This window comes from Phyllobates terribilis, unplaced genomic scaffold (genome assembly GCF_046119375.1).
Source record: "Phyllobates terribilis strain yellow unplaced genomic scaffold, ASM4611937v1 Scaffold_8__6_contigs__length_399053987, whole genome shotgun sequence".
NCBI classification, from domain to species: domain Eukaryota; kingdom Metazoa; phylum Chordata; class Amphibia; order Anura; family Dendrobatidae; genus Phyllobates; species Phyllobates terribilis.
In genome coordinates, this window is record NW_027362768.1 from 264,708,936 (window position 1) to 264,736,476 (window position 27,541).

Here is a 27,541-nt window from a genome sequence, read left to right on the forward strand (position 1 = left end):
CCTATGTAATTGCACCCACAAGGTTTCAACAAGTCTATTTCTCCACCCTTCAACATACAGTGGTGTGAAAAAGTGTTTGCCCCCTTCCTGATTTCTTATTCTTTTGCATTTTTGTCACATTTAAATGTTTCAGATCACAAAACAAATTTAAATCTTAGACAAAGATAACAAAAGTAAACACAAAAAGCAGTTTTTAAATTAAGGTCCTTATTATTAAGGGAAAAAGAAATCCAAACCTACATGGCCCTTTGTGAAAAAAGTGATTGCTCCCCTCCCATCTTTAAAGCATAAATTAACTGTATATATCATAACTTTAGGAATCTGAGTTCAATTTCCCTAGCCACACACAGGCCTGATTACTGCCACACCTGTTCTCAATCAAGAAATCACTTAAATAGGACGAGCCTGACAAAGTGAAGTAGACCAAAAGATCCTCAAAAGCTAGACATCATGCTGCAATCCAAAGAAATTTAGGGACAAATGAGAAACAAAGTAATTGATATCTATCAGTCTGGAAAAGGTTATAAAGCCACTTCTAAAGCTTCGGGACTCCAGCAAACCACAATGAGAGCCATTATCCACAAATGGCGCATACATGGAACAGAGGTGAACCTTCCCAGGAGTGGTCAGCCGACCAAAATTACCTCAAGAGCACAGCGACAACTCATCCAAGAGGTCACTAAAGATCCCACAACAACATCCAAAGAATAACAGGCCTCACTTTCCTAAATTAAGGTCAATTTTCATGACTCCACCATAAGAAAGAGACTGGGCAAAAATGGCATGCATGGCAGAGTTCCAAGATGAAAACTACTGCTGAGCAAAAAGAACATAAAGGCTCGTCTCAGTTTTGCCAGAAAATATCTTCATGATCGCCAAGACTTTTGGGAGAATACTCTGTAGACTGATGAGACAAAAATTGAATTTTATGGAAGGCGTATGTCCCATTACATCTGGTGTAGAAGTAACACAGCATTTCAGAAAAGGAACGTTATAGTAAAATATGGTGGTGATAGTGTGATCGTTTGGGGCTGTTTTGCTGCTTCAGGACCTGGAAGACTTGTTGTGGTAAATGGAACCATGAATTCTGCTGTCTGCCAAAAAATCCTGAAGGAGAATGTCCGTCGAGCTGTCCGTGACCTCAAGCTAAAGCGTATTTGGGTTATGCTGCAGGACAATGATCCAAAACACACCAGCAAGTCCACCTCTGAATGGCTTAAGAAAAATAAAATTAAGAATTTGGAGTGGCCTGGTGAAAGTCCTGACCTTAATCCGATTGAGATGCTGTGGCATGGCCTTAAAAGGAGGTTCACACTTGGAAACCCTCTAATGTGGTAGAATTACAACAATTTTGCAATGAAGTAAACCTCCAATCTTGCTATCCATTATCCAAAGAAACAGTAAAGAGCAATAAATGGTTGGGAAAAATTAAGTAACTTATAGGCCTTGAACTCTTTCTTTCAACTCCTGTTTTTAACTCCCACTTGTTTCCAAGTCACTTATTTGATTAGACAGCACAAATGGAATATCTCTATTCAGAATATTTTACAGAAAGTGGGTCTAAGGGTTAATATTTCTCCTTGTGGAAAGTGTCAAGTCATCGTTAGGAGACTTATAGGCCTACTGGTAATTTAAATATGTAAATACCCTCTTCAGAGAGAAAAAGAACTGGAACTATAGCGCCATTTATTGGAAGTAGCAATCCTAGAAGTTAATATCGACCCTTTAATAAATCTTGTCACATGACTTGCACCAATTTGGCACTCTTCATAACAAGAAAAATTACCCTTTAAATACCCTGGCAAAACAGGTATCCTGCTTTGCACTGATGAGATGCAAACACCCAAAACATGTGTATACAAATATAGTTTCTGGATTGGCTTCTTATTCTGTCATGTGGCGTAGCTTTCTAAGGAGTCGATATTAACTTTTATGATTGCTACATCCAATAAGTGGCACTACATTTCCAGTCTTCCCTCTCTCTGATGAAGCTATTTGGGCATTTTAATATAGTGGGTATTAGTGCTTATAGCTTTAAAGTTTTTTCATTACCTGAGCCAAGAGTCCGGATTCAGCTACCAAGGTTGCATTAAAGAGACGTAAAAGTCGTAGAAATTTTTCATCACTGTACTCAAACCGATCTCCAAATGCAATAGAACAGATCACATTACTAACAGCACTGTTTATGAAGTAAGTTGGATCGAACTGATCTGTAAAAAACACAATAATGATAAAGATTTAGTATGTGAAATCATGTGTACAGGGTCAGTAGTCTTTACATTAAGGTAATGTGGTATGAGAATTATTTGCCTAAAGAACTGGGAGCAAAACGTTTACAGATTCCTCCTGTAAAATAAATTTCCCCAAAAGATTAAAAAAATATGTTGAGCCTGCCTGATTTCGTTGTCCATGTTTCTTCCGAGAGCCCCATACTACGTTCATCTTGAGCCCATGAGCAGAGCAAATATTTTTATGTAGTAGACTCTTGGTTTTTGGCATGTAAAGATGACCAAATCATGTTTTATGTCTGTGTCTCATTATAGGTAAACTTTCAATTACAGAGCAATATTTAATCCCTTACATTACCCCTTAGCCTGTTTTTCACCTTCCTGCACAGGCCAATTTTTTCAATTCTGACCAGTTTCACTTTATGTGGTAATAACTCTGGAATGCTTCAATATATCCCAATGATTCTGAGACTGTTTTTTCATGACACATTGTACTTCTTATTAGAGGTAAATTTAGGTAAATATGATTTGTGTTTATTTATGTGAAAATGGAAATTTGATGACAATTTTAAAAAATTCTCAATTTTTGAACTTTGAATTTTTATACTCCACCCAGATGGTCATACCAATGAAAAATTATTAATAAGTAACAATTTTCACATGTCTAATTTACATAAGCGTCATTTTTTAAACACTTTTTTTGGATAGAAATGTTAAAAGTTTAGCAGCTCTTTTCCATTTTCCCAACAAAATTTACAAAATCTATTTTATTAGAGACCACTTCACATTTGAAGTGACTTTTGTGGGCATATATGTCAAAAAACTCCCAAAAGTGACCCCATTATAAAAAATGCACTCTTCAAGGTATTCAAAACCACATTTAGGAAGATTGTTAACCCTTCTGGTGCTTCACAGGAATTAAAACAAAGTAGAAACAAAAAATAAAAAACTAGTCATTTTCCACAAAAATGTTGCTTTAGTTTTAGGAGAAAATGGACCACACAACTTGTTGTGCAATTTCTCCTAAGCACGATGATGCCCCTTATATGGGGAAAAACTACTATTTAGGCACACAACAGGGCTCAGAAGGGAAGGAGTGCTATTTGAATTTTGAAGCGACATTTTGGCCGGAATAGATTGTGGACACCAAGTTAAATTTGAAGAGCCCCTGATTTGCCAAAATAGCTGAAACACAATACAAGTGACTCCATTTTGGAAACTATAAGGAATTCATTATGGGTATTATCAACATCTAGAAGTCATATGTGCTTTATTGGGATGTGAAAATGAAAAATTACATTTTTTTTTCCACAAAAATGTTTCTTTAGCCACAATTTGTTTATTTTCCCAAGATTAGAAGGGGAAAATGTACCAGCTAACAGTGAATACCCTAAAATTTAACCTTTAATAGATGGAATTAAAAATACTCAAATAGGACGTGCTCACTGTCCATGAACAAACAAAGTGCAAAACATGCTAAAGTGATATAGTGCAGATGCCACTTATTAGCATAGTCCTATGGGATAGCAGCCTATATACCACAGACCAAATGATACAAGTCATATACAGTATAGACCAAAAGTTTGGACACACCTTCTCATTTAAAGATTATTCTGTATTTTCTTGACTATGGAAATTGTACATTCACACTGAAGGCATCAAAACTATGAATTAACACATGTGGAATTATATACTTAACAAAAAAGTGTGAAACAACTGAAAATATGTCTTATATTCTAGGTTCTTCAAAGTAGCCACCTTTTGCTTTGATGACTGCTTTGCACACTCTTGGCATTCTCTTGATGAGCTTCAAGAGTTAGTCACCGGAAATGGTCTTCCAACAATCTTGAAGGAGTTCCCAGAGATGCTTAGCACTTGTTGGCCCTTTTGCCTTCACTCTGCGGTGCAGCTCACCCCAAACCATCTCGATTGGGTTCAGGTCTGGTGACTGTGGAGGCCAGGTCATCTGGCGTAGCACCCCATCACTCTCCCTCTTGGTCAAATAGCCCTTATACAGCCTGGAGGTGTGTTTGGGGTCATCGTCCTGTTGAAAAATAAATGATGGTCCATGTAAACGCAAACCGGATGGAATAGCATGCCGTTGCAAGATGCTGTGGTAGCCATGCTGGTTCAGTATGCCTTCAATTTTGAATAAATCCCCAACAGTGTCACCAGCAAAGCATCCCCACACCATCACACCTCCTCCTCCATGCTTCACGGTGGGAACAAGGCATGTAGAGTCCATTCGTTCACCTTTTCTGCGTCGCATAAGGACACGGCGGTTGGAACCAAAGATCTTAAATTTGGACTCATCAGACCAAAGCACAGATTTCCACTGGTCTAATGTCCATTCCTTGTGTTCTTTAGCCCAAACAAGTCTCTTCTGCTTGTTGCCTGTCCTTAGCAGTGGTTTCCTAGCAGTTATTTTACCATGAAGGCCTGCTGCACATAGTCTCCTCTTAACAGTTGTTGTAGAGATGTGTCTGCTGCTAGAACTCTGTGTGGCATTGACCTGGTCTCTAATCTGAGCTACTGTTAACCTGCGATTTCTGAGGCTGGTGACTCGGATAAACTTATCCTCAGAAGCAGAGGTGACTCTTGGTCTTCCTTTCCTGGGGCGGTCCTCATGTGAGCCAGTTTCTTTGTAGCGCTTGATGGTTTTTGCAACTGCACTTGGGGACACTTTCAAAGTTTTCCCAATTTTTCGGACTGACTGACCTTCATTTCTTAAAGTAATGATGGCCACTCGTTTTTCTTTATTTAGCTGCTTTTTTCTTGCCATAATACAAATTTTAACAGTCTATTCAGTAGGACTCTCAGCTGTGTATCCACCAGACTTCTGCACAGCATAACTGATGGTCCCAAGCCCATTTATAAGGCAAGAAATCCCACTTATTAAACCTGACAGGGCACACCTGTGAAGTGAAAACCATTTCCGGTGACTACCTCTTGAAGCTCATCAAGAGAATGCGAAGCGTGTGCAAAGCAGTCATCAAAGCAAAAGGTGGCTACTTTGAAGAACCTAGAATATAAGACATATTTTCAGTTGTTTCACACTTTTTTATTAAGTATATAATTCCACATGTGTTATTTCATAGTTTTGATGCCTTCAGTGTGAATGCACAATTTTCATAGACCTGAAAATACAGAAAAATCTTTAAATGAGAAGGTGTGTCCAAACTTTTGGTTTGTACTGTATATAAATAATATACAGTATATATAATATATATTGTAGCCAGGTAGGCTAGGGTTAAATCCTAGCTCTACAGGCTCTGATTATTTGAACCCGGCTGGCTTAGTATATAACCAGGTTAGGTGTTCATCTTTGGCCCCCTTCACGTGTCTGTATAAAACCAGCAGAGGGGGCACTGTCGGGCCACCTAATTCGGCGGCTGCATTCTGCCGCCCCCCCCCCCCGTCTGGGATTCTGCCATTCTCTGAGTAGGCTGTCAATCTGACAGTCGACTCACAGAAGCTGCAGCACGCCGGCTCCTAGAGTTCAATTGTATTTGCGTCTTTCAGACGAGAGTACAATTGAAGGTCTGACCATTGGCTTAGTGCGACGTCAGCAGAGTGATCAGGTCATGTGATCATGCTGCTGATGTCACTCGCTGGCGCCCAGAAGAGAGAAGACCATCAGTGGTACATGCTCCTGTAGCTATGGAGCTGAATACATCGAAGATTCAGCATGGTAGGGTACAGGGGGGCTATATATAGAGTGTGCAGGGGGGAGTTATTTATACAGTGTGCAGGGGGGCTATCTATACAAGTGTGCAAGGGGGATATCTATACAGTGTGTAGGAGGGATATCTATTCATTGTGCACGGGGGGTATCTATACAGTGTGCAGGGGGCTATCTATTCATTGTGCAGGGGGGCTATTTATTCATTGTGCAGTGAGCTATTTATTCAGTGTGGTAGGGGGGATTTACTCAGTGTGGTAGGGGGGATTTATTCAGTGTGGTTGGGGGAGATTTAATCTGTGGGGAGCAAGTGGGGGGTGGGTGCAGACACAGTATGGGGAGCGAGGGTAATGGGATGTGTGTGGACACAGTATGGGGTGCGAGGGTGATGGAATGTGTGCAGACACAGTGTGGGGAGCAAGGGTGATGGGATGTGTGTGGATTCAGTTTGGGGGGATGTGTGAGAAGGAAATATGAGGAGGCGGGGGAAACGTGTAAGGAGACTATTGAGGGGAATAGTGTGAGGAGACAGTATGGGGGAAGAAGAGTGTGAGTGGGCACAGAATAGAGACTGAGTAGTGGGTGAGGGGTAGCATGGGGGTGTAAGGTCACAGCCAGGAGGGGACAGTATGCTAAGGAAGGGGAGTGTGATGAGGGGGCATGGTATAGAGACTGGGCCCTATAGAGGGGACCCAGTGTGAGAGGATAGTTTGAAGAGCGGGCCCAGTATGGAAAGGAGAGGACAGTGTGGACAGCATGTACCATAAGAGGGACAGTGTGGGGGTGATATTTTGTGCATGGAATACAGTGAGGGGCAATTATATATTCAGGGGCTCAGCGTAGGGCAGATATTTTTATTTAAGAGCATTATAATGACCCAGCTATCTTTATGGGCATTGTGTGGGGATGGGCTGCAGAAGACCAGAAAAGATGGATGTCTGCAGAGACGAGTAGTTGAAGAGAAAAATCATCATGGCGTCTGAACAAGAGGAAGAAAAGAAAGAGAACGACTCCAGAGACAACGTCATCTATAAGGTACCTGGATGTAAATGTTTTTTGTGATGCTGACATTTTTATATTTTTATTTATGTTAGGAGCAACAAAGATGTTGTTCACGTTTGTGGTGAGTCTGCAGTCATTCTATGTGACTGCAGACTTCTGAATTCTCACATTGCGCACTGCACACTGTCAGGATTCTCTGGTGCCAGCAATTTTCATACAGGTGCATCTCACTAAATTAGAATATCATCAAAAAGTTAATTTATTTCAGATCTTCAATACAAAAAGTGAAACTCATATATTATATAGAGTAATTACAAACAGAGTGATCTATTTCTAGTGTTTATTTCTGTTAATGTTGATGATTATGGCTTACAGCCAATGAAAACACAAAAGTCATTATCTCAGTAAATTAGAATACTTTATAACAACAGCTTGAAAAATGATTTTAAAACCCCGAAATGTTGGCCTATTGAAATGTATGTTCAGTAAATGCACTCAGTACTTGGTCAGGGCGCCTTCTGCATCAATTACTGCATCAATGTGGCGTGGCATGGAGGCGATCAGCCTGTGGCACTGCTGAGGTGTTATGGAAGCCCAGGTTGCTTTGATAGAAGCCTTCAGCTCGTCTGCATTGTTGGGTCTGGTGTCTCTCATCTTCCTCTTGACAATACCCCATAGATTCTCTATGGGGTTAAGGTCTGGCGAGTTTGCTGGCCAATCAAGCACAGTGATACTGTTGTTTGTAAACCAGGTATTGGTACTTTTGGCAGTGTGGACAGGTGACAAGTCCTGCTGGAGAATGAAATTTCCATCTCCAAAAAGCAGAGGGAAGAATGAAGTGCTCTAAAATTTCGTGGTAGATGGCTGCGCTGACTTTGGTCCAGATAAAACACAGTGGACCTACACCAGCAGATGACATGGCTCCCCAAACCATCACTGATTGTGGAAACTTCACACAAGACCTCAAGCAGCTTGGATTGTGTGCCTCTCCACTCTTCCTCCAGACTCTGGGACCTTGATTTCCAAATGAAAATTGGAACTCTGGAACCTTGTGGAGTGTATGAATGGCTGCCTTCTGGACATCTGTTAAGTCAGCAGTCTTCCCCATGATTGTGGAGCTTAATGAAACTGACTAAGGGACCTTTTTAAATGCTTAGGAAGCCTTTGGAGGTGTTTTTTTTTTAATTATTCTAATTTACTGAGATAATGAAGTTTGTGTTTTTATTGGCTGTAAGCCATAATCATCAATCATTAACAGAAATAAACACTTGAAATAGATCACTAATAGATCACTGTTTGTAATGACTCTATATAATATATGAGTTTCACTTTTTGTATTGAAGAACTGAAATAAATTAACTTTTTGGTGATATTCTAATTTAGTGAGATGCACCTGTACATACATTCACATTCTGACTAGACATGTGTGGCCTCACTCAATGAAAATGAATTGAGCAAGGCCAGATACGTCTAGTCGGAATGTGGCCAGAAGTATACAAATCTCATATTTATGCTCACATGACTGTCGACTCTTGCCACGGCAAGGGAGAATCCTAAAAGTGTGCAGTGCATGCGCTGGGAGAATTCAGAAGCCTGAAGACACATAGAAAGACTGCAGACTTTAATCTCAAACCTGTACAAGCCCTTTAATTATAAAATGAAGCCCTGTAGCATGCCAATCCTAACAGCGTGTAATATACTCACTGCCAGGATTCAGCTCTGCTTGCAGGTTCCATCAGTCATCACAAGGCCACTTCACTCACATGCGATTTTCATACTAAGGCCGGGGTCCCACTAGCGTATTGCATCCGATGCGAGAGCATCGGATGCGATATGCTAATGACATTAGACTCCCACTCTGCTGTGAGCAGGAGCCGAATGTCAGTGCTCTGTGCTGCGATCCTTTCGCACACAGAGAGGATCGCAGCACAGCTGTGGAGGGGACGGAGAAATCAATTTCTCCATCTCCTCTGTTGCTGGCATCAGCGGGAATCACACTGCGCTCGGGTGTTATCCAAGTGCAGTGCGATGTTTCACACGCAACAATAGGCTTATATAGGTGCGTGCGATCCGAATCCAGCATGCAATCGCAGCATGCTGCAATTTTTTTTTTTAAGCCCGATCGCAATCCGAGCTGAAAAAAAAAAACACCACTGAGCACACCATCATAGGATTAAATTAGCACAAATGCAATCCAATTTTTTATCGGATTGCAAACGTCCGATTTAATCGCAAGTGAGAGCGAGCCCTTACGGTCAAGTATCAACTAGCTTTTCTTCCTGCTTCTCTCAAAGAGAATTAGGAAGAGCAGCTCGTTGGTATGTGACTAAAGCCACGGCCCCACTATCAGTATTTGGTCTTTTTTTTTTCTCAGGAGTGGGAGCCAAAATCAGGTGAGGAACAATCCGAGAGAAGGTATAATAGAAACAAGTCACCAATTCTGCATTTATCTTCTGCAATTATCATCCACTCCTGGTTTTGGCTCCCAACCCTAAGAAAAAATAATGACCAAATACTTCTAGTGGGGCCGTAGCCTTAGAGTGCTAATTGCATACTGTTAAATATTAATTACGGATATTCATTTTATTCTTAATTCTAAATTCTGTACCATACATTGCATAAGATTGCATCAGCCATCTTGCTAGGGTTTCTAGATGACATGCGCTATTTGTGCATTTTTAGTTCAGTGCCATATGCAGAAGAACAGGTGCTATATGACCGGCCTATAAAAGCCCATGTTAGAGACAGGGCGGCTTCTTGCCATTTCACAGGACACAAGACGAGGATCTGTGTGTGAACAGCTGCTGATGTAGGCCCAAGGAGACACGTACTTTACCCGGACACATGGTGTCATCCTGACACACGTGCTGGACACAGACAGACGCAATCTACCAGCCAGGATCCCAGGAAAAGATGGGTGAATCTGAACTATTAAGCTAATCATGGACAAATGGCCAATCACTCTGTAACTATATAGCTATTTTATGTAACTATTGCAATCATTCTTTTTAATGGACAATCCGAGAATAAATCAATAAATTTTTTTCATAAGAATATCGTGATATTGACACTTTGATCAATCACATCTGATAAGAAGTCCTCAATAGAAAAATTATACGGAAATAAGTATTTTTTTTACATATATGCGCTGGGGAAAGGAGGGGGGGGGGGCGCAAAACTGAATTCTTACCCCAGGTGCTAGGAGACTTAGCTACACCTCTGAAAACCGGTACTGGAAAAAACAGTACCAGTGTCATCAGTGTTTTGGATTAGTGTGTAATGTGCTTTCCATGTGCCATCAGTGTGCCAGAGATTGACAGCGGCATTTAACTAGTTAAGAGCTGCGAGTGGATCGCGATTCCACCCGCGGCTGTTGCGGGCACATGTCAGCTGACATGTGCCTGGTTCAGTACGGGCTCAGCACCGGAGCCCACGCTGAACCGGGAGTGCCGACGTGGTGCGTACTATTACGCACAATGTCAGAAAGGGGTTAAAAAACAGACATATCTCCGTGTGGTTTATATGGATAGAAGGTCCATGTAAAAGCACGGACATCACAGCAGCATAGGTTATAATGAGTAAGTGTGGCATCCATGAAAAAGAGATGCCACACGTACTACATACATGGATATGTGAAGGGGGCCTAAGTCAATCAGCTGGGGAATCTGACCAGAGTGGATTTGTGTAGCAGCTGAAGAGAGAGACAAGCCAGAATCCCTCTCTGAGAAAAGACTGCACAGGTTATGTGAACCAAATTGCAAGTATAACTGGTTGCTGTGGCAATAACCATTGTGTTTGACCTAACTAGGACTAGCTCAGCTGTGTATGAGTAGCAATGGTCTATTGTGTTTAGCTAACGACTGCACAAGGCTATGGATTTTGTGTTTATGGTTTTATTTTGGTACTGCGCTGTGTAAGAGCTATTTGACCAAGAACGAGAGTGATGGGGTGCTACGCCAGATGACCTGGCCTCCACAATCACCAGACCTTAACCCAATCGAGATGGTTTGGGGTGAGCTGGACCGCAGAGTGAAGGCAAAAGGGCCAACAAGTGCTAAGCATCTCTGGGAACTCCTTCAAGATTGTTGGAAGACCATTTCCGGTGACTACCTCTTGAAGCTCATCAAGAGAATGTCAAGAGTGTGCAAAGCAAAAGGTGGCTACTTTGAAGAACATAGAATATAAGCCATATTTTCAGTTGTTTCACACTTTTTTGTTAAGTATATAATTCCACAAGTGTTAATTCATAGTTTTGATGCCTTCAGTGTGAATGTACAATTTTCAAAGTCATGAAAATACATAAAAATCTTTAAAGGAGAAGGTGTATCCAAACTTTTGGGCTGTACTGTATATATATATATATATATATATATATATATATATTATATATATATATATATATATATATATATATACATATATATGCATATATATTTTTTTCTTACTATACTTTACACAAACTTCTGTAACTCACCTTTTTGAGTCAGAAATTCAGAACAAAGGAACTGTGCTTCTTCTGTCACTCTCTCCTCCAGGGATTTCTTGCCCATCCCAAAGTTTCTAAGTGCTGTCAGTGTAAACCTTCTTTGTTCTTTCCATGATCTCCCATAGTGGGCGAATAGAATGCCTAACATATAAAATGTTCATTATCAAAGAAAGAAATATAGTGTTTCATTTACATCTTCTATTTTGATTTACGCCAGTATAAAAGTTGAATGTTGTTAGACAGTGAAAATCAATGATCATTCTGGAGTGATAATATTAGCACTGTTTTTCCATTAACACCTACCAAGCAGTGAGGCTAAGGGCTCGTGCACATAACCGTATCTTTGGTCCGTGTGTGATCCAACAAAACATTGGATCACATACTCTGATCAGAGTGTGACCAGTACAATTGGCCTGTTATTTTTGAATGAGAGAAAATACAGTCGGGAGACCTTAGCCTAATAAAAGAATTAGTTCATTCATGCTGGCACCATGTGTTTACAAAAAAACATTCAATTTTCTTAATATTTTTTTTCTTTTGAACAACAATTACATTTAATCTTTATAAGACATGCTAAATCTCTTGTATTACAACTTAAACATCACTCATATACATAAATAAAATAAAACTAATTTAAATAGAAAATGCTAGAATGCGAGAATAGGTTTGGCACATGCTTGTTTGGTGGTGGGATGTAACCCTCATATTGTTGCCCCTTCAATATGGTTCCCAGTAATTTATTGAATGCCTGTTTAGCTATTTGGTTGTTAATGGCTGATGGTCCGATGTATGCAGCTGTGGTGACAAACCCTTCATATGTCACTGGTTAATGAGAAGGATTTTGACATCAGTAAGTACTAATTCAGGGCTTAATACTGATATAGGGGCACTTTGATGGTACATAGCATTGTGAAGGTATTACTGCTTTGTCCGAGACCAATGAAAGTATTTATTAAGTAGAGAAATGAGGAAGTGAGTGGATTGTGGAAATACTGTATATGCATGTTGTCCCACAGGAACCTGCATGCCCCTACAGCCAATGTGAGACAAGCCAATTGTCTGACAGTAGAGAGACATGACCAAGACCTGATCACCTGATGGGGCATGACTGTGTCAGCCCAGTGTTGGATTGTAAAGCAAAATTTTATTTGAGATGCATGTTGCATGCTCATGGCTGACGAAAAACAGGGATTAGTAGTCAAATGGCTAAGAGGACCCCAGAGATGCAGAGCAATTTTAAGTAACCGATGCAACCCTTCAAGTTGCACATAGGTACAGCAGGCTGCAGAAGATAGTACTTTAAGTTAAAGGAGTTGTCCACTACTTTCACACTGATGCCCTATCTGCACCAGGCACCCCCGCAGATCAGCTGTTACCAGTGACGGATGTGCTTACCTGCGGTGCTTGGCCGTCCATCTGCAGTGGCCGCTGCAGGGTACAGCACATCTATCCCCCATTCCATTGAATAGGAGGCGGATGTACAGTAAAAAGCACTGGCCACTACAACTTGACGGCCAAGCACCGCAAGTAAGCACTTCCGGCCGGCGCCGAAACCGATAACAGTTCCACAAAGTCAACTATCACTGCAGCCCTCCACCAGTCGGGCCTTTATGGCAGAGTGGCCTGACAGAAGCCTCTCCTCAGTGCAAGACATATGAAAGCCCGCATAGAGTTTGCTCAAAAACACATGAAGGACTCCCAGACTATGAGAAATAAGATTCTCTGGTCTGATGAGACGAAGATAGAACTTTTTGGTGATAATTCTAAGTGGTATGTTTGGAGAAAACCAGGCACTGCTCATCACCTGCCCAATACAATCCCAACAGTGAAACATGGTGGTGGCAGCTTCATGATATGGGGATGTTTTTCAGCTGCAGAGACAGGACGGTTGGTTGCAATTGAAGGAAACATGAATGCGACCAAGTACAGAGATATCCTGGATGAAAACCTCTTCCAGAGTGCTCTGGGCCTCAGACTTGCCCGAAGGTTCACCTTCCAACAAGACAATGACCCTAAGCATACAGCTAAAATAACAAAGGAGTGGCTTCAGAACAACTCTGACCATTCTTGACTGAGCCAGCCAGAGCCCTGACCTAAACCCAAATTGAGCATCTCTGGATAGACCTGAAAATGGCTGTCCACCAACGTTCACCATCCAAACTGACTCAACTGGAGAGGATCTGCAAGGAAGAATGGCAGAGGATCCCCAAATCCAGGTGTGAAAAACCTGTTGCATCATTCCCAAGAAGACTCATGGCTGTACTAGCTCAAAAGGGTGCTTCTACTCAATATTGAGCAAAGGATCTGAATACTTATGAATACTTATATCACTTATGTGATATTTCAGTTTTTCTTTTTTAATAAATTTACAAAAATTTCTACATTTCTTTTTTCTCTAGTCAAGATGGGGTGCAGAGTGTACTTCAATGAGAAAAAAAATGAACTTTTTAGAATTTACCAAATGGCTGCAATGAAACAAAGAGTGAAAAATTTAAAGGGGTCTGGATACTTTCCGTACCCACTGTAAATACACTCCTCAACATTGAAATTGCACAACAAAGAAGGGAAAGTTGTGGAATTATGCAAATCACAAGATGGGTAGACATTTTAATGGTAAGCAAATGATAACAAAAATCAAGTATAAGCAGGTGGTTGCAGAAATCCCTGCACTCACATGCATTGGCTGCTATCAATGAGGTTATTAAAAAGTTGTCCACTACTTTCACATTGATGTCCTATCCATAGGATAGAGAATCATTGTATGATCGGCCGGGGTCCCGCACGCAGCACCCCCGCCGATCAGCTGTTGTCAGTGCCAGCGGCCGCCGCCGCCGGCCGGAAATGCTTACCTGCGAAGCTTGGCCGTCCATCTGCAGTGGCCGCTGCAGGGTACAGCACATCTATCCCCCATTCCATTGAATAGGAGGCGGATGGGCAGTAACAAGTGCCAGCCACTATAACTTGATGACCAAGCACCGCAGGTAAGGGCTTCCGCAGGTATGGACTTCAGCTGATTGGCGGCCAATCATACATTGATGCCTTATCCTACCCCTTTAATTGTTGTCTGAGGAATGTTCTTCCATGCTGAAAGCATTAGGGCACGCACATCATCAAAATCTGTTGCTGGCAGCTCCCTTTGCAATTGCCGACCAATGTTCTATGCTCAATGGGTAAAAAGTCCAGAGATGCTGCAGACCATGGTAGCACATTTAAGCCATGCAGACTGCTCACAGTATCATGATCAAAATGCAGCCTGGCATTGTCTTGTTGTAAAAATGGCTCCAGGGGCACTTTCGGTGTATGGCCATGCCACTAGTTTCACCACCAAATCAATGAAATGTCAAGTAATCAGTAGAGATGAGCGTTGTTCGACTCGAACTGTTCGCCAATCTCAAATTCGAGCTGCTTTGGGCGCTGTTCGAGCCGTTCGGCGAACACGAACGATTTGAAAAAAATTCGGCTGTTCGAGGTTATGTTCGATAACTGTTCGTGCACCAAAATCATAACTGGATTTTTTCTCAGTAATGATGAAAATTAATGTTAATACGCAGTTTGAGTGTACAGCGGGGCAGGGGGAGGGGCAGGGGTTGGATCTCTGCAGGAATAATGAAGATCTCCATTTTTTTTTCTCTTTCCCGCATTTACAGTGGGGAGGTGCAATCTGTCAGCCTATCAGCAGCGCACACACGGAGCGAAGTGCTTTTTTTCACACAAGCAAGGGCATGTGTCATTGGCAGTGTATGTCACATGTCCTTGCCCTATAAGACCCAGTCATTTTCCCCGTCACCACCATTTTCTCACTGCTGCAGCTGCGTGTTAGACGGCACCGCTGTTGCTGTGTGCGCCATACCTTGTTAATTTCAAGCCAATTTTCGCACAAATCTACAGATAGCTTGGGAGTAGGGAAGAGTTGTGATTGCAGTCCTTTTAAGGACTAGGTTACAGCATTTCCTACGACTTTTATCAGGCAGGTCTGTGCTCTTAAATAGATAGGTTGTGGGAGTAAAGACTAATTGTAATTGCAGTCCTTTTCAGGACTAAATTACATCTGTTCCTATCAGTTTTTGCCAGGCAGGTCTGTGCCAGTGCTGTGCAAGTTTTTTTTCACAGCATTTGGCTAAATCAAGCAAAGCTAATCCTTTTTGGCCTATTGCATGTAGTGCCGGCGTCCCTGCCCTCTGCTAGGCAGGGACGCTGTTCCCCTCACCGCTCTGCTCCGTGCCCGGCGTCCCTCTCCCGCTCTGCTGGCAGCGCTCGCTCCTTCCCGGCCACTGTGCTTAGGGCGCGCGCGCGCGCTCTCCCTCCCTCTTAAAGGGGCCGCGCGCGCCGTCCTAAGGAGTCCCCGGCCAATGGCCGGAGGACTTTACCATATATAAGGCACCTCCTCCAAAATGGAGGTGCCCGAGCAATGTTGTTTGAACCTGTGTCTCACCTGTGCTTCAGCCCTCAGGTCCCGTTGCCAGTTACCTGCCAGTTACCTGCCAGATTCCTGCCAGTTTGCTGTCCTAATCCTAATCCTGCCTGATTTCCTGTTACCTGCCTGCCTGCCTGAGGTCCGACGGTCTGCCTTACAACTCCGGTCAGTCTGTCTAAGGACCAACTTGCCCGCTCACCTGGGAGCGCACATCAGCCACCTGCCTGCTTGCCTGAGGTCCGACGGTCTGCCTTACAACTCCGGTTAGTCTGTCTATGGACCAGCTTGCCCGCTCACCTGGGAGCGCTTCTCCGTTACCTGTCTGCTTGCCTGCCCGGAGGCTCCGCTGTCACGTGCTGTGACCACCAGCTACTCCAGACTCTTGCCCGCTCACCTGGGAGCGCTTCTCCGCTACCTGCCTGCTTGCCTGCCCGGAGGCTCCGCTGTCACGTGCTGTGACCACCAGCTATTCCTGAGACTCTTGCCCGCTCACCTGGGAGCGCTTCTCCGTTACCTGCCTGCTTGCCTACCTGGAGGCTCCGCCGTCACGTGCTGTGACCACCTGCTATTCCAGAGACTCTTGCTTGCTCACCTGGGAGCACACGTCCTCCATCTGCCTTGCTAGCCTACCTGGAGGTTCAGCCATCACAGGTCGTACCTACCCTTTATCCAGAGACTGCCCCGATCACTTGCCGTAACCTCCTGCCCGTACACCCAGAGACTGTCCCGGTCACCTGCTGTGACTGCCTGCCTGGTCGCCACCCGCTCCCTTACAAGGACCGCCCCCTTGTATAGTAGCCCAGAGGTTCCGCCTCCCAGACCCGTTACATTGCAGAGTGTGTTAGTCAGTGGAGTAGCCTATCTGTGTTGCAAGCTACACCACCTGTGTATAGAATAACAATTTTTTTACTGCACCTAGTGAAGTAAAACCTTTTGGGCATAGAATCATTATATTAGTCCATCTATACTGACCTCCATAAGGTTGCAAATTGAATATAATTTTTTTCTGCATCTAGCTCTGAAAAAATATTTGGCCTTCTAGCTGTGTGTGGGACTTGTTCTATTAGTCCATCTATACTGACCTCCATCAGGTTGCAAACTGAATATAATTTTTTTCTGCATCTACCTCTGAAAAAATATTTGGGCTTCTAGCAGTGTGTGGGACTTGTTCTATTAGTCCATCTATACTGACCTCCATCAGGTTGCATATTAAAAATAATTTTTATCTGCATCTACCTCTGAAAAAATATTTGGCCTTCTAGCAGTGTGTGGGACTTGTTCTATTAGTCCATTTATACTGACCTCCATCAGGTTGCAAACTGAATATAATTTTTTTCTGCATCTACCTCTGAAAAAATATTTGGGCTTCTAGCTGTGTGTGGGACTTGTTCTATTAGTCCATCTATACTGACTTCCATCAGGTTGCAAATTGAATATAATATTTTTCTGCATCTAGCTCTGAAAAAATATTTGGCCTTCTAGCAGTGTGTGGGACTTGTTCTATTAGTCCATCTATACTGACCTCCATAAGGTTGCAAATTAAAAATAATTTTTATCTGCATCTAGCTCTGAAAAAATATTTGGCCTTCTAGCAGTGTGTGGGACTTGTTCTATTAGTCCATCTATACTGACCTCCATCAGGTTGCAAATTAAAAATAATTTTTATCTGCATCTAGCTCTAAAAAAATATTTGGCCTTCTAGCAGTGTGTGGGACTTGTTCTATTAGTCCATTTATACTGACCTCCATCAGGTTGCAAACTGAATATAATTTTTTTCTGCATCTACCTCTGAAAAAATATTTGGGCTTCTAGCTGTGTGTGGGACTTGTTCTATTAGTCCTTCTATACTGACCTCCATCAGGTTGCAAATTGAATATAATATTTTTCTGCATCTAGCTCTGAAAAAATATTTGGCCTTCTAGCAGTGTGTGGGACTTGTTCTATTAGTCCATCTATACTGACCTCCATCAGGTTGCAAATTCAAAATAATTTTTTGTCTGCATCTAGCTCTGAAAAAAATATTTGGCCTTCTAGCAGTGTGTAGGACTGGTTCTATTAGTCCATCTATACTGACCTCCATAAGGTTAAAAATTGAATATAATTTTTTTCTGCATCTAGCTCTGAAAAAATATTTGGCCTTCTAGCAGTGTGTGGAACTTGTTCTATTAGTCCATCTATACTGACCTCCATCAGGTTGCAAACTGAATATAGTTTTTTTCTGCATCTACCTCTGAAAAAATATTTGGGCTTCTAGCTGTGTGTGGGACTTGTTCTATTAGTCCATTTATACTGACCTCCATCAGGTTGCAAACTGAATATAATTTTTTTCTGCATCTACCTCTGAAAAAATATTTGGGCTTCTAGCTGTGTGTGGGACTTGTTCTCTTAGTCCATCTATACTGACCTCCATCAGGTTGCAAATTGAATATAATATTTTTCTGCATCTAGCTCTGAAAAAATATTTGGCCTTCTAGCAGTGTGTGGGACTTGTTCTATTAGTCCATCTATACTGACCTCCATCAGGTTGCAAATTCAAAAAAATTTTTTGTCTGCATCTAGCTCTGAAAAAATATTTGGCCTTCTAGCAGTGTGTGGGACTTGTTCTACTAGTCCATCTATACTGACCTCCATAAGGTTGCAAATTAAAAATAATTTTTATCTGCATCTAGCTCTGAAAAAATATTTGGCCTTCGAGCAGTGTGTGGGACTTGTTCTATTAGTCCATCTATACTGACCTCCATCAGGTTGCAAATTCAAAATAATTTTTATCTGCATCTAGCTCTGAAAAAATATTTGGCCTTCTAGCAGTGTGTGGGACTTGTTCTATTAGTCCATCTATACTGACCTCCATCAGGTTGAAAACTGAGTATAATTTTTTTCTGCATCTACCTCTGAAAAAATATTTGGGCTTCTAGCTGTGTGTGGGACTTGTTCTATTAGTCCATCTATACTGACCTCCATCAGGTTGCAAATTGAATATAATATTTATCTGCATCTAGCTCTGAAAAAATATTTGGGCTTCTAGCTGTGTGTGGGAATTGTTCTATTAGTCCATCTATACTGACCTCCATCAGGTTGCAAATTGAATATAATATTTTTCTGCATCTAGCTCTGAAAAAATATTTTGCCTTCTAGCAATGTGTGGGACTTGTTCTATTAGTCCATCTATACTGACCTCCATAAGGTTGCAAATTAAAAATAATTTTTATCTGCATCTAGCTCTGAAAAAATATTTGGCCTTCTAGCAGTGTGTGGGACTTGTTCTATTAGTCCATCTATACTGACCTCCATCAGGTTGCAAATTAAAAATATTTTTTATCTGCATCTAGCTCTAAAAAAATATTTGGCCTTCTAGCAGTGTGTGGGACTTGTTCTATTAGTCCATTTATACTGACCTCCATCAGGTTGCAAACTGAATATAATTTTTTTCTGCATCTACCTCTGAAAAAATATTTGGGCTTCTAGCTGTGTGTGGGACTTGTTCTATTAGTCCTTCTATACTGACCTCCATCAGGTTGCAAATTGAATATAATATTTTTCTGCATCTAGCTCTGAAAAAATATTTGGCCTTCTAGCAGTGTGTGGGACTTGTTCTATTAGTCCATCTATACTGACCTCCATCAGGTTGCAAATTCAAAATAATTTTTTGTCTGCATCTAGCTCTGAAAAAATATTTGGCCTTCTAGCAGTGTGTAGGACTTGTTCTATTAGTCCATCTATACTGACCTCCATAAGGTTGCAAATTGAATATAATTTTTTTCTGCATCTAGCTCTGAAAAAATATTTGGCCTTCTAGCAGTGTGTGGAACTTGTTCTATTAGTCCATCTATACTGACCTCCATCAGGTTGCAAACTGAATATAGTTTTTTTCTGCATCTACCTCTGAAAAAATATTTGGGCTTCTAGCTGTGTGTGGGACTTGTTCTATTAGTCCATTTATACTGACCTCCATCAGGTTGCAAACTGAATATAATTTTTTTCTGCATCTACCTCTGAAAAAATATTTGGGCTTCTAGCTGTGTGTGGGACTTGTTCTCTTAGTCCATCTATACTGACCTCCATCAGGTTGCAAATTGAATATAATATTTTTCTGCATCTAGCTCTGAAAAAATATTTGGCCTTCTAGCAGTGTGTGGGACTTGTTCTATTAGTCCATCTATACTGACCTCCATCAGGTTGCAAATTCAAAAAAATTTTTTGTCTGCATCTAGCTCTGAAAAAATATTTGGCCTTCTAGCAGTGTGTGGGACTTGTTCTATTAGTCCATCTATACTGACCTCCATAAGGTTGCAAATTAAAAATAATTTTTATCTGCATCTAGCTCTGAAAAAATATTTGGCCTTCGAGCAGTGTGTGGGACTTGTTCTATTAGTCCATCTATACTGACCTCCATCAGGTTGCAAATTCAAAATAATTTTTATCTGCATCTAGCTCTGAAAAAATATTTGGCCTTCTAGCAGTGTGTGGGACTTGTTCTATTAGTCCATCTATACTGACCTCCATCAGGTTGAAAACTGAGTATAATTTTTTTCTGCATCTACCTCTGAAAAAATATTTGGGCTTCTAGCTGTGTGTGGGACTTGTTCTATTAGTCCATCTATACTGACCTCCATCAGGTTGCAAATTGAATATAATATTTATCTGCATCTAGCTCTGAAAAAATATTTGGGCTTCTAGCTGTGTGTGGGAATTGTTCTATTAGTCCATCTATACTGACCTCCATCAGGTTGCAAATTGAATATAATATTTTTCTGCATCTAGCTCTGAAAAAATATTTTGCCTTCTAGCAATGTGTGGGACTTGTTCTATTAGTCCATCTATACTGACCTCCATAAGGTTGCAAATTAAAAATAATTTTTATCTGCATCTAGCTCTGAAAAAATATTTGGCCTTCTAGCAGTGTGTGGGACTTGTTCTATTAGTCCATCTATACTGACCTCCATCAGGTTGCAAATTAAAAATATTTTTTATCTGCATCTAGCTCTAAAAAAATATTTGGCCTTCTAGCAGTGTGTGGGACTTGTTCTATTAGTCCATTTATACTGACCTCCATCAGGTTGCAAACTGAATATAATTTTTTTCTACATCTACCTCTGAAAAAATATTTGGGCTTCTAGCTGTGTGTGGGACTTGTTCTATTAGTCCTTCTATACTGACCTCCATCAGGTTGCAAATTGAATATAATATTTTTCTGCATCTAGCTCTGAAAAAATATTTGGCCTTCTAGCAGTGTGTGGGACTTGTTCTATTAGTCCATCTATACTGACCTCCATCAGGTTGCAAATTCAAAATAATTTTTTGTCTGCATCTAGCTCTGAAAAAATATTTGGCCTTCTAGCAGTGTGTAGGACTTGTTCTATTAGTCCATCTATACTGACCTCCATAAGGTTGCAAATTGAATATAATTTTTTTCTGCATCTAGCTCTGAAAAAATATTTGGCCTTCTAGCAGTGTGTGGAACTTGTTCTATTAGTCCATCTATACTGACCTCCATCAGGTTGCAAACTGAATATAGTTTTTTTCTGCATCTACCTCTGAAAAAATATTTGGGCTTCTAGCTGTGTGTGGGACTTGTTCTATTAGTCCATTTATACTGACCTCCATCAGGTTGCAAACTGAATATAATTTTTTTCTGCATCTACCTCTGAAAAAATATTTGGACTTCTAGCTGTGTGTGGGACTTGTTCTATTAGTCCATCTATACTGACCTCCATCAGGTTGCAAATTGAATGTAATATTTTTCTGCATCTAGCTCTGAAAAAATATTTGGCCTTCTAGCAGTGTGTGGGACTTGTTCCATTAGTCCATCTATACTGACCTCCATCAGGTTGCAAATTCAAAATAATTTTTTGTCTGCATCTAGCTCTGAAAAATTTTTGGCCTTCTAGCAGTGTGTGGGACTTGTTCTATTAGTCCATCTATACTGACCTCCATCAGGTTGCAAATTGAATATAATACTTTTCTGCATGTAGCTCTGAAAAAATATTTGGCCTTCTAGCAGTGTGTGGGACTTGTTCTATTAGTCCATCTATACTGACCTCCATCAGGTTGCAAATTAAAAATAATTTTTATCTGCATCTAGCTCTGAAAAAATATTTGGCCTTCTAGCAGTGTGTGGGACTTGTTCTATTAGTCCATCTATACTGACCTCCATCAGGTTGCAAACTGAATATAATTTTTTTCTGCATCTACCTCTGAAAAAAATATTTGGCCTTCTAGCAGTGTGTGGGATTCATTGTATTAGGCCATCTATACCAAGCTCAACCAGCTTTGAAATTAATAATAATTTTTAGCTGCATCTAGCCCTGAAAATAATTTTTCTTCCCAATAGTGGTAGCAATAGAAATATGGGGCGCGCTCCTGGCTTACAAAAATATACGCTTCATAACAAAAAACACCAGCCTAGCGCACTGCATTAATAAGATGGCATTATCGTCTCTCCCATTGCTAGGCCTACTACCCAGGCTAGCATTCCTGTGCCTAAAACACAATGTATGGGTCCGCGGTAGCCACTATGCTGAGGGGTCTAAAGCTGCTGCTAACGCTTTATAACAATTCAATTGGCAGATTTTCACAGAGCTCTTCCACAACGCCCACCCATCGGGACAACAGTTGCGCACCTTCCCTATGGGATCTAGTGGCGAATAGTTGATGCCATTAATCAGAGCATCAGTTGCCCCGTCGACGTGGCAAGCATACTGTAAGTCATGGGAAGAGTGGACACGACTAGTAGCAGGCAGACGGGTTGACCAATGTGAACAAGCCAGATCACAAGTCACCATAGAATTTCTCCACCAGCTAATGATGAGGGGCATATCAAGGGCGTCAGCGCAGCGGTGTCTGACCGGAGTAGCATTTCACTTCCAACTACTGAATTGGGGAGATGTGACAAAGATTCATCATCAGACAATCCATAAAAGGGTGGAAAAGGGGTCAGCCAAGTCAGGAGTGTAGACGTTCCGTCCCGTGTCCCTAAAACTGATTTCTCACATCATATCCCTAACACCATTAACATGACACTCACAATTTGAAGCAACACTACTGTCTACTGCATTTGTGATCGCCTTCTTCGGGGCGCTATGCATAAGCGAATTAGTCCCTCAATCCAAAATTACCACCAGTGGAGGCTTATTACACCAGGACGTAGTCATAGCCAATAATGCAATACGTCTACGCATACACAAATCGAAAACGGTTCCAGCGGGCAGGGGCACTTGGGTACTTCTACAACCCACAAACGGTACACTGAGTCGGGTAACAATAGTACAAACATATCTAACCATCAGATCACAAAGTAATTTCTTCCTATCACACATTGATGGAACGCCATTATCAAGATACCAGTTCCAAGCTATATTTAATAAATGCATAACATCGGCAGGGAACCACCCCAAAGATTACGGGACACACTCATTCCGCATAGGCGCGGCCACGGAAGCAGCAAGAGCAGGACTGTCAGAACGGAAGTTCAGAGGATAGGGAGATGGTGATCCACGTGTTTGGCAAGATACATAAGACCGGACTTGTTATCCTAACGTGGTTTGTTTCTTTTACAGGTGACGCTAAGCCAACAGTGTGGGTGATAGGCCACTCGTATATATATTGGGCAGAAAAAAGGGCGAAAGTCCGCCCAGGCGGGAGGAAATTAGAGTTTCATAACACATATTTCAACTGGAGAGGTATTAGAGGCCTGCTATGGCCACAGGTACTAATGGAGGTAATCAAGGTAGGGAGAGAGGCAAGATGTCCGGTCATCTTAGTTATACAGGCCGGGGGAAACACCCTAGGTCATCACAAGAGCGCATAACTAATGGCAATAATGAAACTAGACACTGAGCGCTTCAGAGAATTTTTCACAAAACTAGCTATAGTATGGTCAGAGATTGTGCCGATAGCGGTATGGCAAGGTGCGCGAGACATAATGGCCATCGAACGGACAAGGCGGGTAATAAATATTCGGATGGCAAAATTTAGAAGAGACAGAGGTGGTGTAGTGGTACGACACCGACAACTGGAAGGAGATAAAGCAGGCCTCATACGGCCCGACGGTGTTCACTTAATGGATATTGGACTGGACATATTCCTGTCAGGACTCCAGGACGGAGTGGAACAAGCGTTAAGAGTGATGGGTGGGGGTCAGAGTCCTGCATACGAGTACTCAGGATCCTCCGTGGCCTGGAAATAGAAAGGACATGTTGGAGAGTTACACTTGTTGGCCAAGTTGCCGGAGTGGAGACCCAGGGCATGCTGCAACAAGCTGAATTATTTTAGAAATAAAATGCCTTTCTAATGGAATGAGTATAAAGAGTTAATAAAGCTGTGACCGATCCTCACCCATCCAGTTGTAAGAGTTACATTATTGTATTGTCAAGGAAAGGGGGGCGGTAGGGGGGCTGAGCGTCTGGGTTTGGTTGGGGGTCCCCACAGTCTGCCTAGGCTAGATGCATTTAAAACTTCTTATTAGATACACAGGCGGTGCAGCTTGCTTCGCAGCTGGGCTACTACGCCCAAAGTATTGCCTAGGCTAGATGCAGTTAAAAATTCTACGCTGACTAGCAGACACTGAAGATTTGGAGCAGACCTCTGAGTAAACAGCTCTTCAGACTCAACCATCTGTGTTACCCCAAGCCATAGTGTATGTAGTTTCTTACAGTTAAAAGGGGGGGGGGAGTGACCCAACCCACCTGGAATTGACGATGCCAACGTCACGTAAGACACAGCAAGGGGACTCCAAAAAGAGTCTCCATTTTTTCCCAAAATTGTGGCACAGACACCACTTAAACCTAGAACGCATACCTGGGGCCTCGCAGTACTGCCCTGTTAATTGTTTTCTATTTTCTGCAAGATTACTTTAGTTAGAATTTTGAAACTCTAGGTATTCTTCATGTATATAGTTGTTTGTCATTTGAGTTTGAGTTATTCCATGTTATTTGCACACAGGCCTAAAAGGCCCCAGGTATATGAAAGTGTAGATTTTTATGGTCATGCGTTCTAGGGTTAAGTGGCATCAATTGCCCCACAGTTGCTTAAAACGGTTGGTGAGGTGATATTACCAAATCCTCAAGCTTTTAGTCTCCCAAGGATAACACAGGGTTAGAAAAGTCCTTGCGAATCCATGATTTGTGCATCTTTATGAACGTGAGTCTGTCTACATTCTCAGTGGACAGCCGCGTGCGCTTATCTGTCAGCACACCATCAGCAGCGCTGAACACACGTTCAGAAAGAACACTGGCTGCAGGGCATGACAAGATCTCCAAGGCGTGAGTGGCGAGCTCCGGCCATTTTTCCAGATTGGAATACCAAAATGAGCAAGGGTCCAGTGACACAGTCATGGCTTCGATGTTCACTTGGAGATACTCCTGCACCATCCTCTCTAGGCATTGACTATGTGTCAGACTTCTTGTCTCCTGTGGCCTCGCAAAGGATGGTCTAAAAAAGTGGTGAAACGATTCCACAAAATTGCTGTTACCAGCAGATACTGTGTTACTGTTACGGTTTGAGTGATGAAGACTCGACAGTCCCACGGTTGGCAAGTTAGAACTGTGAGATTCACTTCGTGCACCACTGGTGTTTTGTGGAAAAGCACATGTAAGATTCTGCAACAGCGTCTGCAGATACTCCTGCATGCGTCAATCCCTTTTTATGGCAGGAATTATTTCGGCAAATTTACTTTTGTACCGGGGATCTAAGAGTGTGGCAACCCAGTAGTCGGGATTACTTCGAATTCTGCAATCTGAGGGTCATGTTGCAGGTAGTGCAGCAAGAAGGCACTCATGTGTCTTGCGCATCCAGGAGGACCAAGTCCTTGTTGTGTTGGTAGCGAGGTAAGAATCATGCTTCCTTCCTCTGCCCTCTCCCCCCAACCTCGCACAACAGAAATGTGATCAAGGTCTCCCTCATCTGATGAGTCTTCCATGCCCATCGCCAGTTCATCCTCCACTTCTTCCTCGGCTCCTGCACCTTCCTCAACAGTTTGGCTGCTACCATGCGCCCAGGTTAATCCCTCTCCCCCACCCTCCCATGCCTGCCGCCTTGGTGCTGCCAACCGTCTGGACCTTGGAGATGTTATCCCTTCCGCATACGACTCCTCCTCTACTTCCTCCTCCACCTTCTCTTGTCCCACCACCTGACTCTGAATTCTGTTTAATGTGTGCTCCAGCATGTAAATCACCGGAATAGTCATGCTGATAATGGCATCGTCGTCAGCACTAAACATCTTCGTCGCCATTTCAAAACTGTGCAGAAGGGTGTGTGGCGCCCCTGAGGGTTCAGTCGCCACAGAGTTACTGCATCTCACCCAGAGGTGTGGTATCTCACCCTCAGGTAAGGAAGGCGTATGGCTCGGGACCCTAACACCTGCATCCAACACATACCCGCAGTGGGGGTAGGGCGAGATTGCTCCTAAGGGAGAGCACAGTCCCAGGTCCCTAGCTGGTGGGAGGGTCCTATGTAGTGGGTGCATAGGGGAGCAGCTTAGAGGAGCACATGACAGGGAGAGTATAAATAGGAAGCCATCTTAGAAAGAGCAAGCCAGTCAGAGGAGGAAAAGTGACAGGAGCAGAGGCTCGGCATGAGCTCTGCTCCGGAGGCGGGCCTAGCCTGGGAGGCCCAGGACTGAAGGAGAGAAGAGAGGAGTGGGAGCAGGAAGTCTCCAGGAACCGAAGGGAGCCTAGGGCTACGGGCCGTGCAGAAGGCCACCTGTACTCCCGCTGCTATCAGGAGGTAGAGGGGTCAGGCCAGATAAGGGGAACCGGTCCCTCAACTAGAGGAGAAACAGCAAGGCTCAACTAGAAACCGGAGGCTGCAGCATTTCATGTACTGCAGGCAAAAGTCCACACCAGTCTCACTAAGAAGGTAGCCACATAGGACCCAGGGGACGGAACACAAGTCGCCCGCCAAAGGCCCGAGGATACCGGGTAGAAGTGTCACTGGGTGTGAGGTGCAGGGAGAAGGCCAGAGAAAGGACACACAGAAGGGGGTCCTGCTAAGTTCTCCGGAGCTATCTGGGGGTGGACTGAGCACCTCACTGAGTACGCACAGCACGACGGGTGAGATTGCTCTGGTACCTGTAATCTGGACTGCAACAACTGTGAGTAAAGATCTTGGGACTGCATCACACGGACTCTGTGTTCATTACTGACTCCCTGCACTACAACCACCATCATCCACCCACACTGCCCTGAAGCTACACTCTTCCTGTGTTGAGTAATAATACCATTGCTGCAAAACCACCAGCTTCAGAGGACTGTTCCGCAGCGGCGGCCCCTTTGGCCGCACTCCACAGGTGGCGTAGTCGGACATTATAAAATCCATATATACAAATTACCGTTGGATTGACCGCCCTGGGTCACGGACCGGGTCACCGCCACAGTGACTACAACCCCCAGCGTCTACCGGCCCGGCTACGGGTACCCCACGGCCCAGGGGGCGCGTCAACTTCATAGGTCCCTGATCTGAGACCACTCCTGCTGTGTGATTTGCCCCACCTTTGGATCTCGTTGGCCCAGGCTATACGTCAGAACGTATTGCACCAGGGCTTGTCGGTGCTGCCACAGTCGCTGCAATATGTGCAGAGTTGAATTCCACCGTGTCGGCACATCGCATTTCAGCCGGTGAACTGGCAGGCCCAACGACTTCTGTAGAGATGTAAGTCGTTGAGCTGCGGGATGCGAATGGCGGAAGTGAGCACACAGCGACCGTGCCCTCTGCAGAAGGCCATCTAGTCCGGG

General features: G+C 42.9%; 1 protein-coding gene across 1 annotated transcript in view; it reads right to left on the reverse strand.

Moving 5' to 3' along the window:
* The window catches only part of LOC141157214 (cytochrome P450 2D15-like), a 262,879-nt gene that overhangs the window by 153,212 nt on the left and 82,126 nt on the right, over nt 1-27,541 (reverse strand). Inside the window, exons 3-4 of the mRNA XM_073644207.1 lie at nt 11,387-11,539; nt 2,053-2,210 (exon numbers count right to left, since the gene is read on the reverse strand). Coding sequence (XP_073500308.1) covers nt 2,053-2,210; nt 11,387-11,539 — 311 coding nt within the window. The remainder of the gene's footprint in view (nt 1-2,052; nt 2,211-11,386; nt 11,540-27,541) is intronic.